This window comes from Ahaetulla prasina, chromosome 4, assembly GCF_028640845.1.
Source record: "Ahaetulla prasina isolate Xishuangbanna chromosome 4, ASM2864084v1, whole genome shotgun sequence".
Taxonomy (NCBI): Eukaryota; Metazoa; Chordata; class Lepidosauria; order Squamata; family Colubridae; genus Ahaetulla; species Ahaetulla prasina.
In genome coordinates this window covers 13,441,299-13,455,415 of record NC_080542.1, presented here as the reverse complement: position 1 = coordinate 13,455,415, position 14,117 = coordinate 13,441,299, and the positions used below count along the sequence as shown (strand labels likewise).

The 14,117-nt window shown below is 39.8% G+C and overlaps 1 protein-coding gene across 1 annotated transcript; it reads left to right on the top strand.

Moving 5' to 3' along the window:
• The first annotated feature begins 341 nt into the window (after positions 1-341).
• LOC131197938 (vomeronasal type-2 receptor 26-like) lies at positions 342-13,007 on the top strand. Its single transcript, XM_058182443.1, has 7 exons — positions 342-388; positions 1,254-1,545; positions 2,531-3,166; positions 4,556-4,672; positions 4,882-5,109; positions 7,100-7,226; positions 12,109-13,007. Exons 1-7 carry the CDS (start codon positions 342-344, stop codon positions 13,005-13,007), a joined length of 2,346 nt encoding a protein of 781 aa, XP_058038426.1.
• The last annotated feature ends 1,110 nt before the right edge of the window (positions 13,008-14,117 follow it).

Genomic DNA, 14,117 nt, shown 5'->3' with positions numbered 1-14,117 from the left:
ATTAAACTATAATTGTTTTGGGGCCTGGTTAAATGCAGTTCTGAATAGGAAATTATCAGGCATATCCTATTATCCTATCCTGCCACGTACAAGTTTATTATTCTACAATCATTATCAATCTTTTTCTTTGTTCTCAGGGGAATTCTAGTTGCTACTGACAGGAATATCAAGACTAAATAACACCAAGACTCTTATCTGTATCTTGGAGAGCTGTTGAAGCAGAAAGGCAGAAAGCCAAATCAGATCTTTTACTGATAGTTTATGCTGTGTCTTCTCAGAGGGAAGCTGCTCAGGGACATTTGAATTATAGATAGAAAGAGTTGAGCAGGCAGCTTCTCGAAATGGTGGTTAAGATTCCAGTGCTGGTACTGTTGCAGTCTCAGATAATGTACAGTTTTGCTCTTGGTCGATGTCTGGACAGCGAACCTCTTCCCATTCCCAGATATTTAAAGGCAGGACAGCTGAACCTGGGTGTCATAACCTTCCAAATCTATATGATTTCTGAACCATTCTCGTTTGAAATCCCACCCTCACATGAACACCCTGGATTGCCATTGTAAAACGTTCAGAGTTGTTGCATTTCTTCAATGAACTTTCCTTGTTGTGAATAATCTGACTCTGTAGATTACTTGGTTGTTGAATACTCAATGCATTTCCTGGGCCACATTTATTAATAATGTAATATTACTGTTTATTAATAATGTAATATTACTGTATCCCTTGCAAAAACAATGCTGGAAAATTTAGGCTCCAAAATTTCTGCTCAGATTATTTGCAAAGGCTATGTCACCTAAAAAACTGTTTGATTTGATTTGACTTGACTTTATTACTTTTTATTTGTCAAGGTTCCTAGTCTTATGCTTTGATTTTACCTGAACATTCTGATATTCTTTATTCATCAATCAATCCTCACAGAGATTCTTCTGGCAAGAAGAACTTGCCTGAACTAATTATCTGAACTAATTTATTATTGTCCAAACTTTCAAAAATCATAGTCTAATTTCTCTGATGCTTCTGAGAAAAAGGTCATTACTTTCCAAATAAAATCACATCTAAGTGGCATGAACTATATGTTTCATAGCTGATATGTAAGTTCTAGACAATTTTCCTACTTCCAAGTTTTTATTTGGATAAAAATAAAAAATAGGCCTGTCGTTTCACTTGATGTCAGAAAAAAAAATGTCTTAATACTTTTTTCCCAGATTTAAAATGCAAGATATAGAGAATAGTGAGTTAATATCATCATCTTACAGGTACTTGACACAAAACTATCAGAATATTCTGGCCTTGGAATTTGCTTCAAAGGAAATCAATGAAAACCCTCACCTCCTACCCAACATCACCTTGGGCTTCCACATTTACAACACCAACTTCATCGGAAGCTGGACCTATCGTGGTGCACTGGAGCTTCTTTCAACAAAGGGCAAATTCATCCCCAATTACAAGTGTGATGGCCAGAACAATGAAATAGCTGTCATTGGAGGACCTCATACAAAAATCTCTCTGGATATGGCAAATATCCTGTGCAATTACAAGATACAACAGGTGAGGTATGCTTCCTTTTACATATACATATACATATACATATACATATACATATACATAAGAGCCAGCACTGTCTGAAAACATCTCCGCAGTCATGTGGCCGGCATGACTCAATGCCAAAGGTGCACGGAACGCTGTTATCTTCCCACCAAAGGTGGTCCCTATTTTTTCTACTGGCATTTTTACGTGCTTTCGAAACTGCTCAGTTGGCAGAAGCTGGGACAAGTAACAGGAGCTCACCCCATTACACGACAGCACTAAGGATTCGAACCGCCGAAGTGCCAACCTTTCGATTGACAAGCTCAGTGTCCTAGCCCCTGAGCCACCGCATCCCCGGTACATACACATACATATGCACACAATCTTATATATCTTTTCTCCTTCCTTCCTTCCTTCCCTCCCTCCCTCTCTCCCTTCCTTCCTTCCTTCCTTCCTTCCTTCCTTCCTTCCTTCCTTCCTTCCCTCCCTCCCTCCCTCCCTCCCTTCTTTCCTTCCTAAAGATTAGACAACTTGAAGTTATAATTTCAACCAATAAACAATTCATGGAGTACCTAAGGTATTCATTTCAATGAGAAATTAAAATTGAAATTTTCACACGAATTAGCATCAAATGAAATAATTAAGAACATTAATGTAGACAACGCTTGAAAAATTAATACAGAAATCTGTTTTGGTCAGTTTGCATGTTTTTATTTCAGCTAGCTTCTGTTTATGTTTCTCATATAGAGTACAAAAACATATCCTGTATGCTTATTGCAGCAACACCTTTCAATTGCTTTTCTTTCATCAGCTCATCTATGGTTCTGCACCTACAAATAATTATGGAGATGTTTTCCACTGGATGTTCCCTAACAATATGCTTCAATACAGGGGAATTCTCCAATTATTGCTACATTTTGGGTGGACATGGGTGGGGATGATTCTTCTGAATCATCTCCATATTGGAGATGGGTTTATAGCGACTGTGGTTTCAATGTTTGCCCAGAGAGGCATCTGCTTTGACTTCATTGAATATTTCCCCAAGAAGATCTACAATAGTCAGTTAGCTGAAATGTGGGACGATGGAACTAAAGCATACAACATTGTTGGGGCAACCATGGCATCTGCTGTAATTGTTCAAGGTGAATTTATGATTATGAGATTGTTGTTCTCTTATCACGTTCAAACAAAAAATGATAAAATCTGGATCACAACAGCCCAGATGGTTTTCACTTCCATTTCTATTCAAAGGAACTGGCCTCTACACTTCATTCATGGTGCTATATCCATTATGGTTCACTTAAGTGACTTGGTAGGATTTCAGGATTTTGTTAGGGAAAGAAAATTGGCCACCAATCCAGAAGATGGCTTTCTCAAGGGTTTTTGGGAAGATGCGTTTCAATGTGCGTTCCCGAACTCTAGTGGAGAAAAGACTTTTGATGGTATATGCACTGGGGATGAGGATATAGAAACTCTGCCTTCTTCGATTTTTGACATGAACATGAATAGCCACAGTTACACCGTCTACAATGCCGTCTATGCTGTGGTACATGCCTTGCATGCTCTATATTCATTCAAAAGGAAACATATAGTTTTGCCAGATCTAAGTCAACTGGATCTTCTCCATCAAGGATCATGGCAGGTATCACTTTCAGTATGTATGTATGTATGTATGCATGCATGTGTATATGTACATGTAAATGAATGCATGTATAATGTACATTCTATTCTCATTGTTATTGGTGGTATGTGTCCTTTCATTTCCTTACCAAACATCTAGGAGTTTATGGGGTTCTGCAACATCACAGCTGTTTCTGGCACTGCCCTCTTTGAAATAGAGAACTCTGATATAATTCCTGGGATTTTTTGGAGCCATTTTCCCCGCTTAAGGTTCAAATCATGATTTTGGCCTTTTTTTGCCACATATTCCCCAGTGCTTTTTTCACACTCTTGTACCTCTCCAGCTTTTTGTAGTTCTTTTTTCTGATATCACTTGGCATTGTTATGTCTATCGCCACCACTGTCTTCTAGTTCTTGTCTACTACCATGATATCTATTTCATTGGCTACTACCAGCCCATCTGTCTGAAACTGGAAGTCCCGTAAAATCTTAACTTTCTTCTTCTCTATGAGCTTCTGTGGGATCTTGCATCTAAACTAGCCCTTATTCTATGCAGATGTTCTTGTACACAATGCCAGCTGCTTTGTTTTGCCATTCAGTGCATGCTGTTCCTGCCTGTGTTCCAATTACTACTACGTGTTGGACCTTCTCAAAGGTCTGTCTGCGTAGTATGTACTTTGGATCCTGTTTAGAATAGAATAGAATAGAATTCTTTATTGGCCAAATGTGATTGGACACACAAGGAATTTGTCTTTGGTGCCTAGGCTCTATGTGTACATAAAAAGAGAAGATACAATTGTCAAGAATCATAAGGTACAACACTTAATTATAGTCATGGGGTACAAATCAGTAATCAAGTCATACTAGGAAACAATTGATATCAATATAAATCATAAGGATACAAGCAACAAAGTTATAGTCATAAGTGAGAGGAAAAGTGATAGGAACAATTAGAAGACTAATAGTAATAATAATGCAGCCTTAGTTTGACAGAGTTGAGGGAATTATTTGTTTAGCAGACAGATGGCATTCAGGAGAAAACTATTCTTGTGTCTAGTTGTTCTGATGTGCAGTGCTCTATAGTGTCATTTTGAGGGTAGGAGTTGAAACAGTTTATGTCCAGGATGTGAGGGGTCTGTAAATATTTTCACAGCCCTCTTTTTGACTCATGGAGTATACAGGTCCTCAATGGAAGGCAGGTTGGTAGCAATTGTTTTTTCTGCATTCTAACTATCCTATGAAATCTGTGTTTGTCTTGTTGAGTTGCAGAACCAAACCAGACAGTTATAGTTTAGTGTGGTAGATTCCTACTTCTATGGTTCTGGTGTCTGTCCTTGTGCTGCTATGACCAGAGCCTTTGGTCTAGCCCTTTTCAGCTACTAATAGGATTTCCCAATGTTTGACACCTCAGATATCTGTTGAGAGCACATCCCTTGGAGTGTCTTCTGTTGCCATGGTACTTGCTCTGATTGATTTTCCTATCATGTCTCATGCTGCTTCAGGCATTCTCTCAGCAGCTCATCTTTGGGTACCATCTTACTGATGTACTCCTGGATGCTCTGCATCGTGTTCAAGACAGTAGATTTCCTATTCTTAAAGGAAAACTCTGATAGAAAGCAATAATTAATCAGGAGTGGATTCGGGCGGGGTGGGGGAGGATCTCTTTTTTCCCCAAAAGTCCTTTTAGCTCTTTGTCTAATCATTTTTATAAAACATCTCTCTCTTTTTCTCTTTGAGTTGCATCATTTTCTGAGGACTGTCTCGTTTAACAATAATGCTGGGGAGCCCGTTTCCTTTGATGAAAGTGGCCAATTAGTGTCAGGATTTGATCTAATCAACTGGATCACCTTGCCAAACCAGTCCTTCCTTAGAGTCAAAGTTGGAAGTTTAGATGTACATAATTCTGAAGAAATGAAATTCACCATTCAGGAGAAGGCCATTGTTTGGCCCACCAGTTTTAATCAGGTAGGCTGGATGAACCTGTTTGCAAAGTAAAAAATGAATAGGCATAGCAACTAAGTCAGCCAACTGGGAGCTGAGACACACTGGAGCCAGGGCGTGTCTTAGTCTGCAGCTTCTGAGTCTGTGCAGAGAATTAAAACTGAAACCAGTGAGTGAACTTGTCTGCTCTGCTGAAATGAAATTAACTGTTTTCTCCTGCCTTGTATTTTGCGTCTAACTGCTACTGCACTGAAGAAGAATCTATATTGGTATTACACATTTATCTCCAATTATTATTGTGTATGTAAAGAAGTTAATGAATCCTGCTGCAGCAGTCTGCCTGGGTGTGCTTTCTGGATTTGATTTTTGCAACAAATTTTGAAAAATACTGCTGCTGCTTTGGTCATATATGCATAATAATAATAAATATATTTGTGTGTTGATACCATAAAGCAATCAATAAATTTATTCTAATAGAATTTGCATACCTCCAGATTTTTTCATAAAACTATCATATTTTTCAGAGTATAAAAGACACCAAAGTATAAGCAAGAGCTTAGTTTTTGAGGAGGAAAATAAGAAAAAAGCTGATTGGGGGTGGAGCGGCCTCCAGGAATACCCCAAATCAGCTGTTCCCAGAGGTGAATTTTAGCAACAGGTTCATTGGTTCTGCACCTGCTTTTTTTTTCAGCCTTTGAAACTTCTGAACCACTGTTTCGGAAAAAAAAAATTTTTTTCTGCCTCTTAAAGCCTCCGAAACAGAGCTTCAGAAAAAAATCCTCTCAGAGACTTTTTTTCTGAAGCTCTATTTAGGAGGCTTTTTTTCTGAAGCTGTATTTCAGAGGCTTTTTTTCTGAAGCTCTATTTCGGAGGCTTTTTTTTCTGAAGCTCTTTTTTTAGCCTCTGAAAACTCAGTTTGAGAGGCTGGGTGGGGCTACATTTGGAGTATAAGACCCACCCAGATTTTCACCTTTTTGGGGGGGAAAGGTGCGTCTTATATTCTGAAAAATACGGTATACATTGTCAGGTTTTGTCATTGTTGTATGCTCTGCATAGTACTTAGATGTCTCCAAATCACAGATGCTTCGAGACAGAAATCCATTCAGACTGGATCAATTTAGTCAAATGAATCTTTGGAAAGAACAGAATAAAGAAAACAAAGAACAAGGGAACCATAATCACTTTCATCCAGTATGAGAAAAAGCTAATACTGTATTCTCATCAACATACTTGGATAAACCCAAGTCTACACACTCATTTTGGAGTTTGGAGGTGTATGCTTTATGCTCTCCCCCAAACAGTGGCTACAAAGAAATAAAATACTTATTTCTTAAAAAGATTCTCATTTGGCAAAATAAACCAAGTAGAGAACTGCACAACATTTTCCGTACTGGTTTCAGTCTGTGGACTTTGCATTGGAACTCAGGCAACTCAGCTTTTAAAGAGTTCTGATGATCCCAGCTGAGCCGCACAATCATCAAAGCCTTTTTTTTTTTTCGGCGGAAGAAAAAATGCTTTTAAAAGTAAAAAAAAAACCTCTGATGATCGCAGGGCACAGCTGGGCGGGGGGGGGCAGGGATTTTTGGTACCGGTTCTCCGAACTACCCGCCACCATCGCTACTGCATCAGGCAATCCGGTCTGAACCGGATTTCACCCCTGATTTAAAAGCCCCTTCATTGAACAGTGGATGTTGGAGAAAGATCTCTAAGAAGAATATACAAGAATTAATTATTTAATCTACTGTCCCCACATTGACAACATTTAATTTAACATTCTGAGCCATGGTGGCACAGTGGTTAGAATGCAGTACTGCAGGCTACTTCTGCTGACTGCCATAGTTTGATTCTCTTTGGCTCAAGGTTGACTCAGCCTTCCATCCTTCTGAGGTCAGTAAAATGAGGAATATGCTGACTCTGTAAACTGCTCAAAGAGGGCTGTAAAGCACTGTGAAGTGGTATATAAGTCTAAGTGCTATTGCTATTGCTGTTCTTCTTTTCTCTGTTCTCGTTTCAGGTTCAGCCCCTTTCTGTGTGCAATGATCATTGTCTTTCAGGTCATAGAAAAACCATGAAAGAAGGAAAGCTGTTCTGTTGCTATGACTGCCTTCCATGTGCTGAAGGAAAGATTTCAGCACAACAGGGTAAGATATGCATCAATAGAATGCATTGATTAAATAAGAAGTAACATGCTGACTGGTTGATTTCTGCCTCTGTTATCCAAGAATCTTTGCCTCACCTCCCATTTCATTTGAAAGTTAAGATTTTCACATCTCTGAATACAATGGAGCGGAAGTTCTAATTGTGCTTACCAGCAATCAGAATTGGGCTGCAGAAGATGTATGTAATCCTTTTTTCTATCCATTCAAATAAACAACATCGCAGACCATAATTTTGCCTTTAAGTTATACCATTCTCCTCCTCCCTACAGGTTACCCTGTCTATAGTTCAACATGTAGCTAAACCCTATCCAACCAGTCCATGTATGAAGATCTTGATGCTTTATTTAAAAACAGGATGCGGTCAAACAGCAATGCTGTTGATGTATGAGATATAGATTTTGTCTTCAGATAAATATGTGTCACAGACTAAGCCGGATTCTTCTAGATCCGTGGTAATCAACCTGGTCCCTACCGCACATTAGTGGGCCTTCCAGCTTTCATGGTGGACGGTAGGGGTTTTGTCCGATACTGAAGCACTTTCCTTTTTTTAAAAAAAATTAATTGACTTTTTTTAAAAAATTCCATAGCATTATTTAAAAACATTTTCAGTAGGTTGTCATAAAATTCCCCGTGACAATTTAAATTTCTGAAAATATACTATTTGTATCACCCACGTATAAGTTTAGTTCACATTAAGTGAAACTAAAGAGCACTATAGTGCGATCGCAAACAAAAGAGCCTTGATGTTATTATCTGGGATGAGTTTGATCCTGTGATCCCTGAGGACATGGACAGGTTAATGGGGAGATTGAATGCGACCACATGTTTATTGGACCCGTGTCCCTCCTGGTTGGTATTGGCGGTGACATGAGGCTGGCTCCAGAAAATCGTGAACGCTTCTTTGATGGAGGGTGTTTTCCCTGCCGCCTTGAAAGAGGCGGTGGTGAGGCCCCTCCTCAAGAAGCCTTCCCTTGACCCATCTAGTTTAGCAAATTATCGTCCGGTCCCCAACCTTCGCTTTTTGGCAAAGGTTGTCGAGAGTGTGGTTGCAAGACAGTTGCCCCAGTACCTGGATGAAACTGTCTATCTTGATCCATTCCAGTCCGGTTTCCGGCCTGGTCACAGCATGGAAACAACCTTGGTCGTGCTGGTTGATGATCTCTTGAGGGCTCGGGACAGAGGTTGTTCCTCTGTCTTGGTCCTATTAGATCTCTCAGCGGCTTTTGATACCATCGATCATGGTATCCTGCTGTGCCGACTCGAGGGACTTGGAGTGAGGGGCACTGTTCATCGGTGGTTCTCCTCCTAACTCTCCGACCGGTCGCAGACGGTGTTGACGGGGGGACAGAGATCGACCCCAAGGCGCCTCTTATGTGGGGTGCCGCAAGGGTTGGTTCTCTCGCCTCTTCTGTTCAACATCTATATGAAGCCACTGGGTGAGATCATCCGTGGTCTTGGGGTGAGTTGTCATCTATACGCTGATGATACTCAGCTCTATATTTCCACCCCTAACCACCCCAACGAGGCTGTTGAAGTGATGTCCCAGTGCCTGGAGGCCGTACGGGTCTGGATGGGGAGGAACAGACTCAGACTCAATCCCACCAAGACCGAGTGGCTGTGGATGCCGGCGGCCCGGTACAGTCAGCTAATTCCATCACTGACCATTGGGGGTGAACTATTGGCCCCCACGGAAAGGGCATCCTCCTGGATGCACGGCTGTCTTTAGAAGATCATATGATAGCCGTCACCAGGGGAGCCTTTCATCAGGTTCGCCTGATACGCCAGTTACGCCCCTTTCTGGATCGGGTTTTCTTATGCACGGTCGCTCATGCCCTTGTTACATCCCGCCTGGACTACTGTAATGCTCTCTACATGGGGCTCCCCTTGAAGTGTGCCCGGAGACTCCAACTGGTCCAGAATGCGGCTGCGCGGGTGATAGAGGGAGCACCTTTTGGCTCCCATGTAACACCCCTCCTGCGTAATCTGCACTGGCTCCCAGTGGTCTTTCGGGTTCACTTTAAGGTACTTGTCATCACCTTTAAAACGCTCCATGGCCTAGGGCCGGGATATTTACGGGACCGCCTACTGCCACCATTAGCCTCTCACCGACCAGTGCGCTCTCACAGAGAGGGCCTCCTCCAGATACCGTCAGCTAAACAATTTCGGCTGGCGACCTCTAGGGGGAGGGCCTTCTCTGTGGGGGCCCCTACCCTCTGGGGCTTCGTCAACTCCCCGATCTCAAGTCCTTCCGCCGCGAGCTGAAGACGTTGCTGTTTCGAAGAGCAGGACTAGTTTGAATATAGTTTTAAATTGGGATTTTTTAAAAAAGGGGTTTAAATGAGGTTTTAAATTTGTATTTAAAAGTTAGAGCATCAATTGAATTTAACTATCTATTCTTTAGCTGTTTTTTATCCATTATATGTTTTCTGTTGTTTTTTGTCTGTGAACTGCCCTGAGTCCTTCGGGAGATGGGCGGTATACAAATATAATAAATAATAATAATAATAATAATAATAATTTCCCCCCACACCACCCAGGTGAAACAGACAAGCAGAGCTAGTACCTGCGCTCCCCCAAACCCAATCCACGATGCGTGAGAGGCATGTGCAGACAATGATACACGGGGCATTACTGTGGAACCAGTGGGCGGTTAGAAAATTTTACTACTAACAGAGATACAAAAGTGGGCAGTAGGTATAAAAAGGTTGACTACCCCTGTTCTAGATGTTTCTGTTACCTCAAAATGTTACAAAATGGAATCTGGCTTTTCCAGGATGTAAGAGTACTCTCTAGGCTAGGGTCAAGCACCTTAAAACCAATTTCCAAATAATGAAAGATTTGTTTTTGGATACCAGATTTATTTTATTTATTTATTTTATTTATTTATTTGTCAACCATATATAATACAACAGGTAAAAGTATAAACATAATTTGGATACATGAAAAGAGTAAATAAAAAGGAATATTAGGACAGAGAAGGTAAGCACGCAGGTGCACTTATGCACGCCCCTTATAGACCTCTTAGGAATGGGATGGGGTCAACAGTAGATAGTTTAAGCTTAAAGTTTTGGGGGTTTGGGGAAGAAACTACAGAGTCAGGTAGTGCATTAAAGGCATTGACCACTCAGTCATATTTTCTGCAATCAAGTTTGGAGTGGTTTACCTTGAGTTTGAATCTATTATTTGCTCGTGTTATTGTTGCGGTTGAAGCTGAAGTAGTCACTGACAGGTTGGATATTGTGGTAGATAATTTTATGTACTATGCTTAGGTCAGACTGAAGTCTGTGTAGTTCTAAGTTGTCTAAGCCCAAAATTTAGAGTCTGGTGGCATAAGGTATTTTATTGCGAGCAGAGGAGTGGAGGACTCTTCTTGTGAAATATCTCTGGACTCTCTCAATTGTATTTATGTCCGATATGCAGTGTGGAGTCAAGATAGATAAGCTGTATTCAAGAATGGGTCTAGTAAATGTTTTGTATGCTCTAGTTAGTAGTACAATATTACCAGAGAAGAAGCTACACAAGATTAGGTTAACAACTCTTAGTGCCTTTTTGGCAATGCTCTTACAGTGGGCTCTGGCACTTAGATCTATAGAAATGAGTACTCCAAAAATGAGGTCCTTGACAGAGTGAGGGTCATCTATAAGGTCATGTCCATCTAATTTGTATTTTATGTTTTGTTTTTGTTTTTTGCCAATGTGCAAGTCAGAGCATTTGTTGGTTGAGATTTGAAGTTGCCACTTGTTAGACCAATCTGACACATAGTCAATGTCTTTTTGAAGGGTAGTTGCATTGTCTGTAGTGTTGAATAGTTTAACATTGTCAGCGAAGAGAACACGGTTGCTTTTAATATGATTGCAAAGATCATTTATGTAAAGTATGAAGAGTGTTAGACCTAAAACACTGCCTTGGGGAACACCACTATTAACAGGTACAGGATTTGATAAAGCGCTTCCTATTTTGACCACTTGTTGTCTGTTTGACAGGAAGGCAGCTATCCATTTATGTAGGAGAAATGCCATAGGATTTTAGTTTTAGAGGTAATTTGTCATGTACCACCGAATCAAAAGAAGTCTATGTAAACTGTGTCTATTGCTTTGCCCTGATCGAGATGTGTAGTCCATATGTTTTTGCAATGTAGTACTTGTAGATTACAGGATAATTTTTTTTCTGAAACCAAATTGTTCGATAGAAAGTAGGTTGGTTGTCTCTAGGTGGAGGTTAATAGATTGGTTAATGATTGATTTCATGACTTTGCAGGTGACCAAAGAAATTGGTCTGTAATTTTCAACTAGGCTAGGGTCTCCCTTTTTGAAGATAGGTATGACCTTGGCTTGTGACCATTGGTAGGGCAAGGTGCTGGTACTGAAAGATTTTTCAAAAATTATGTTTGGAGGTTCTGCAATTGCAGTGGAAAGCTTTTTTAAGAAGTATGCACATAGTCCATCAGGTCCAATAGATAGAGATGGTTTTAGATTGTGTAGTGCATTTTCAATGTTGTCTTCTGTAAAATCATTATGTATAAGATCACCGTAATCGTTGTAATTGTCTGTAGTATGGCTGGGAAATATTGGGTGTGTGTTGCTGCTGTTTATAAGACTGAGCCAAAGAACATGTTTAAAGAAATTGCCTTTAACCGTTTCATCAATACAGTCTTCGTTGTTTGGTCATTTTAGGGGTAGGATGGATCCCGAGTCTTTAAGTTTGTTGTTTACAAAATTATATAATTATATATAATATAATTAGGTAATATATAATAATATAATTAGATGGAGTCCAAGACATGTTAAAGAACAACAGGAATAAAAACACTCAAATTATATGCTGGAGCCATGACATATAAACAATGTTGTATCTTCTTTTTCAGATGCAGATGACTGTGTGCCATGTCCAGGAGAGCAATATGCAAATTTCCATCAAAATGCATGCATTGACAAAGAGATCACCTTCCTGTCTTACCAAGAACCTTTAGGAACTGTGTCCTTGGTGTTTGCATTCTCCTTTGCTTTCATGACAGTACTTGTGCTTGCTATATTCATTAAGCACAAAAATACCCCTGTTGTCAAAGCCAACAACCAGAGCCTCTCCTACCTTCTCCTCACTTCTCTTCTCTTCTCCTTCCTTTCTGCTTTCCTTTTGATTGGTCGGCCTACAGTACTGACATGTCTCCTTCGACAAGTTGCTTTTAGCTTCATTTTTTCCGTAGCAATTTCTTGTGTGCTGGCCAAGACGATCATTGTAGTTCTGGCTTTCATGGCCACGAAGCCAGGATCTGGAATAAGGAAATGGGTAGGGAACAGATTGTCTGCTTCTGTTGTCTTTTCTTGCTCCTTTCTTCAAGCTTCTCTTTGTGCCATTTGGTTGGCAACCTCTGCCCCATTTCCACATTTTGACATGTATTCCCTGCGTAACGAAATTATCCTGGAATGTAAGGAAGGGTCGACCTACATGTTTTACTGTGTCTTGGGCTTCATGAACATTCTTGCCCTAGTCAGTTTCTTGGTTGCCTATTTAGCTAGGAACTTACCTGACACCTTTAATGAAGCCAAGTTCATCACCTTCAGCATGCTGATCTTCTGCAGTGTGTGGGTGTCTTTTTTCCCAGCCTATCTGAGCACCAAGGGCAAACACATGGTAGCTGTGGAAATCTTCTCCATCTTTGGCTCCAGCGCAGGGTTACTGGCTTGCATTTTTTTACCCAAATGTTACATTATTCTTTTCCGGCCTGAACTAAATAAAAGAGAACAGCTAGTGAAGAAGAAATAATATATCCAAGTTTTCTACTCAGCATTGCTGAGAACTCCATGTGATAGGCAAGATATTTAAATTTGAAAATAAAGTTGATGAAAATATCTCAGTCTTATGGAAATTCTTGCAATATAGAGATATCATAGGCATAATTTATTTATTTATTTATTTATTATTTATTTTTTCACATTTATATACCACCCTATCTCCCTAGGGACTCAGGGCGGTTCACAGGCACTTAAAAACACATATAAATACAAACTAAAATAACAAGTAAAAAACTTATTCCATAGCTGAATTGTTAAAACCATATAAATAATAAAACCCATTTAAAACCAATAAATTTAAAATCTAATCCAGTCCCGCGCAGATGAATAAGTGTGTTTTAAGCTCGCGATGGAAGGTTATCAAACATAAGTGTTATGTTTATGCTATTTATGCAACAATTTGTGCTATTTGTTCACTTTTTTTTTTTAATTTCCTTTGTTTTTGTTTTTGTTTTATTTGAATTTATATCCCGCCCTTCTCCGAAGACTCAGGGCAGCTTACACAGTGTTAAGCAATAGTCTTCATCCATTTGTATATTATATACAAAGTCAACTTTTATTGGCCCCCAACAATCTGGGTCCTCATTTTACCTACCTTATAAAGGATGGAAGGCTGAGTCAACCTTGGGCCTGGTGGGACTTGAACTTCCAGTAATTGCAAGCAGCTGTGTTAATAACAGACAGACTTAGTCTGCTGAGCCACCAGAGGCCCTTTTGACTTCAGTATACTTGTTCAAGGATATTTTGTGTCCGAAAGACAGAAATTAATCCGAAATATTAATTTTAAATTTAATCTTTCTATTCTATTCTTTTGGTCACTTATCATATCGCAGACATATCTGATGAAGATTTTTCTATCTTTATGCTACTACTCTCCACAGGAAGATTAACCATGTTCTGTTGGTTTCAAGACAGAAATTGATACCAAAGGTTAATTTTAAACTGCCTTTTCTGTTCTTTTTGTCATTTATTATATCATAAACATACTTCAGCCCTGAAATCATTTTGGAAATCTTCAGGGCTGCCACAGCAAGGCCAGTTGCAGCTGTGGGAACATGAGGGGGGGAGATAGAGATAACTG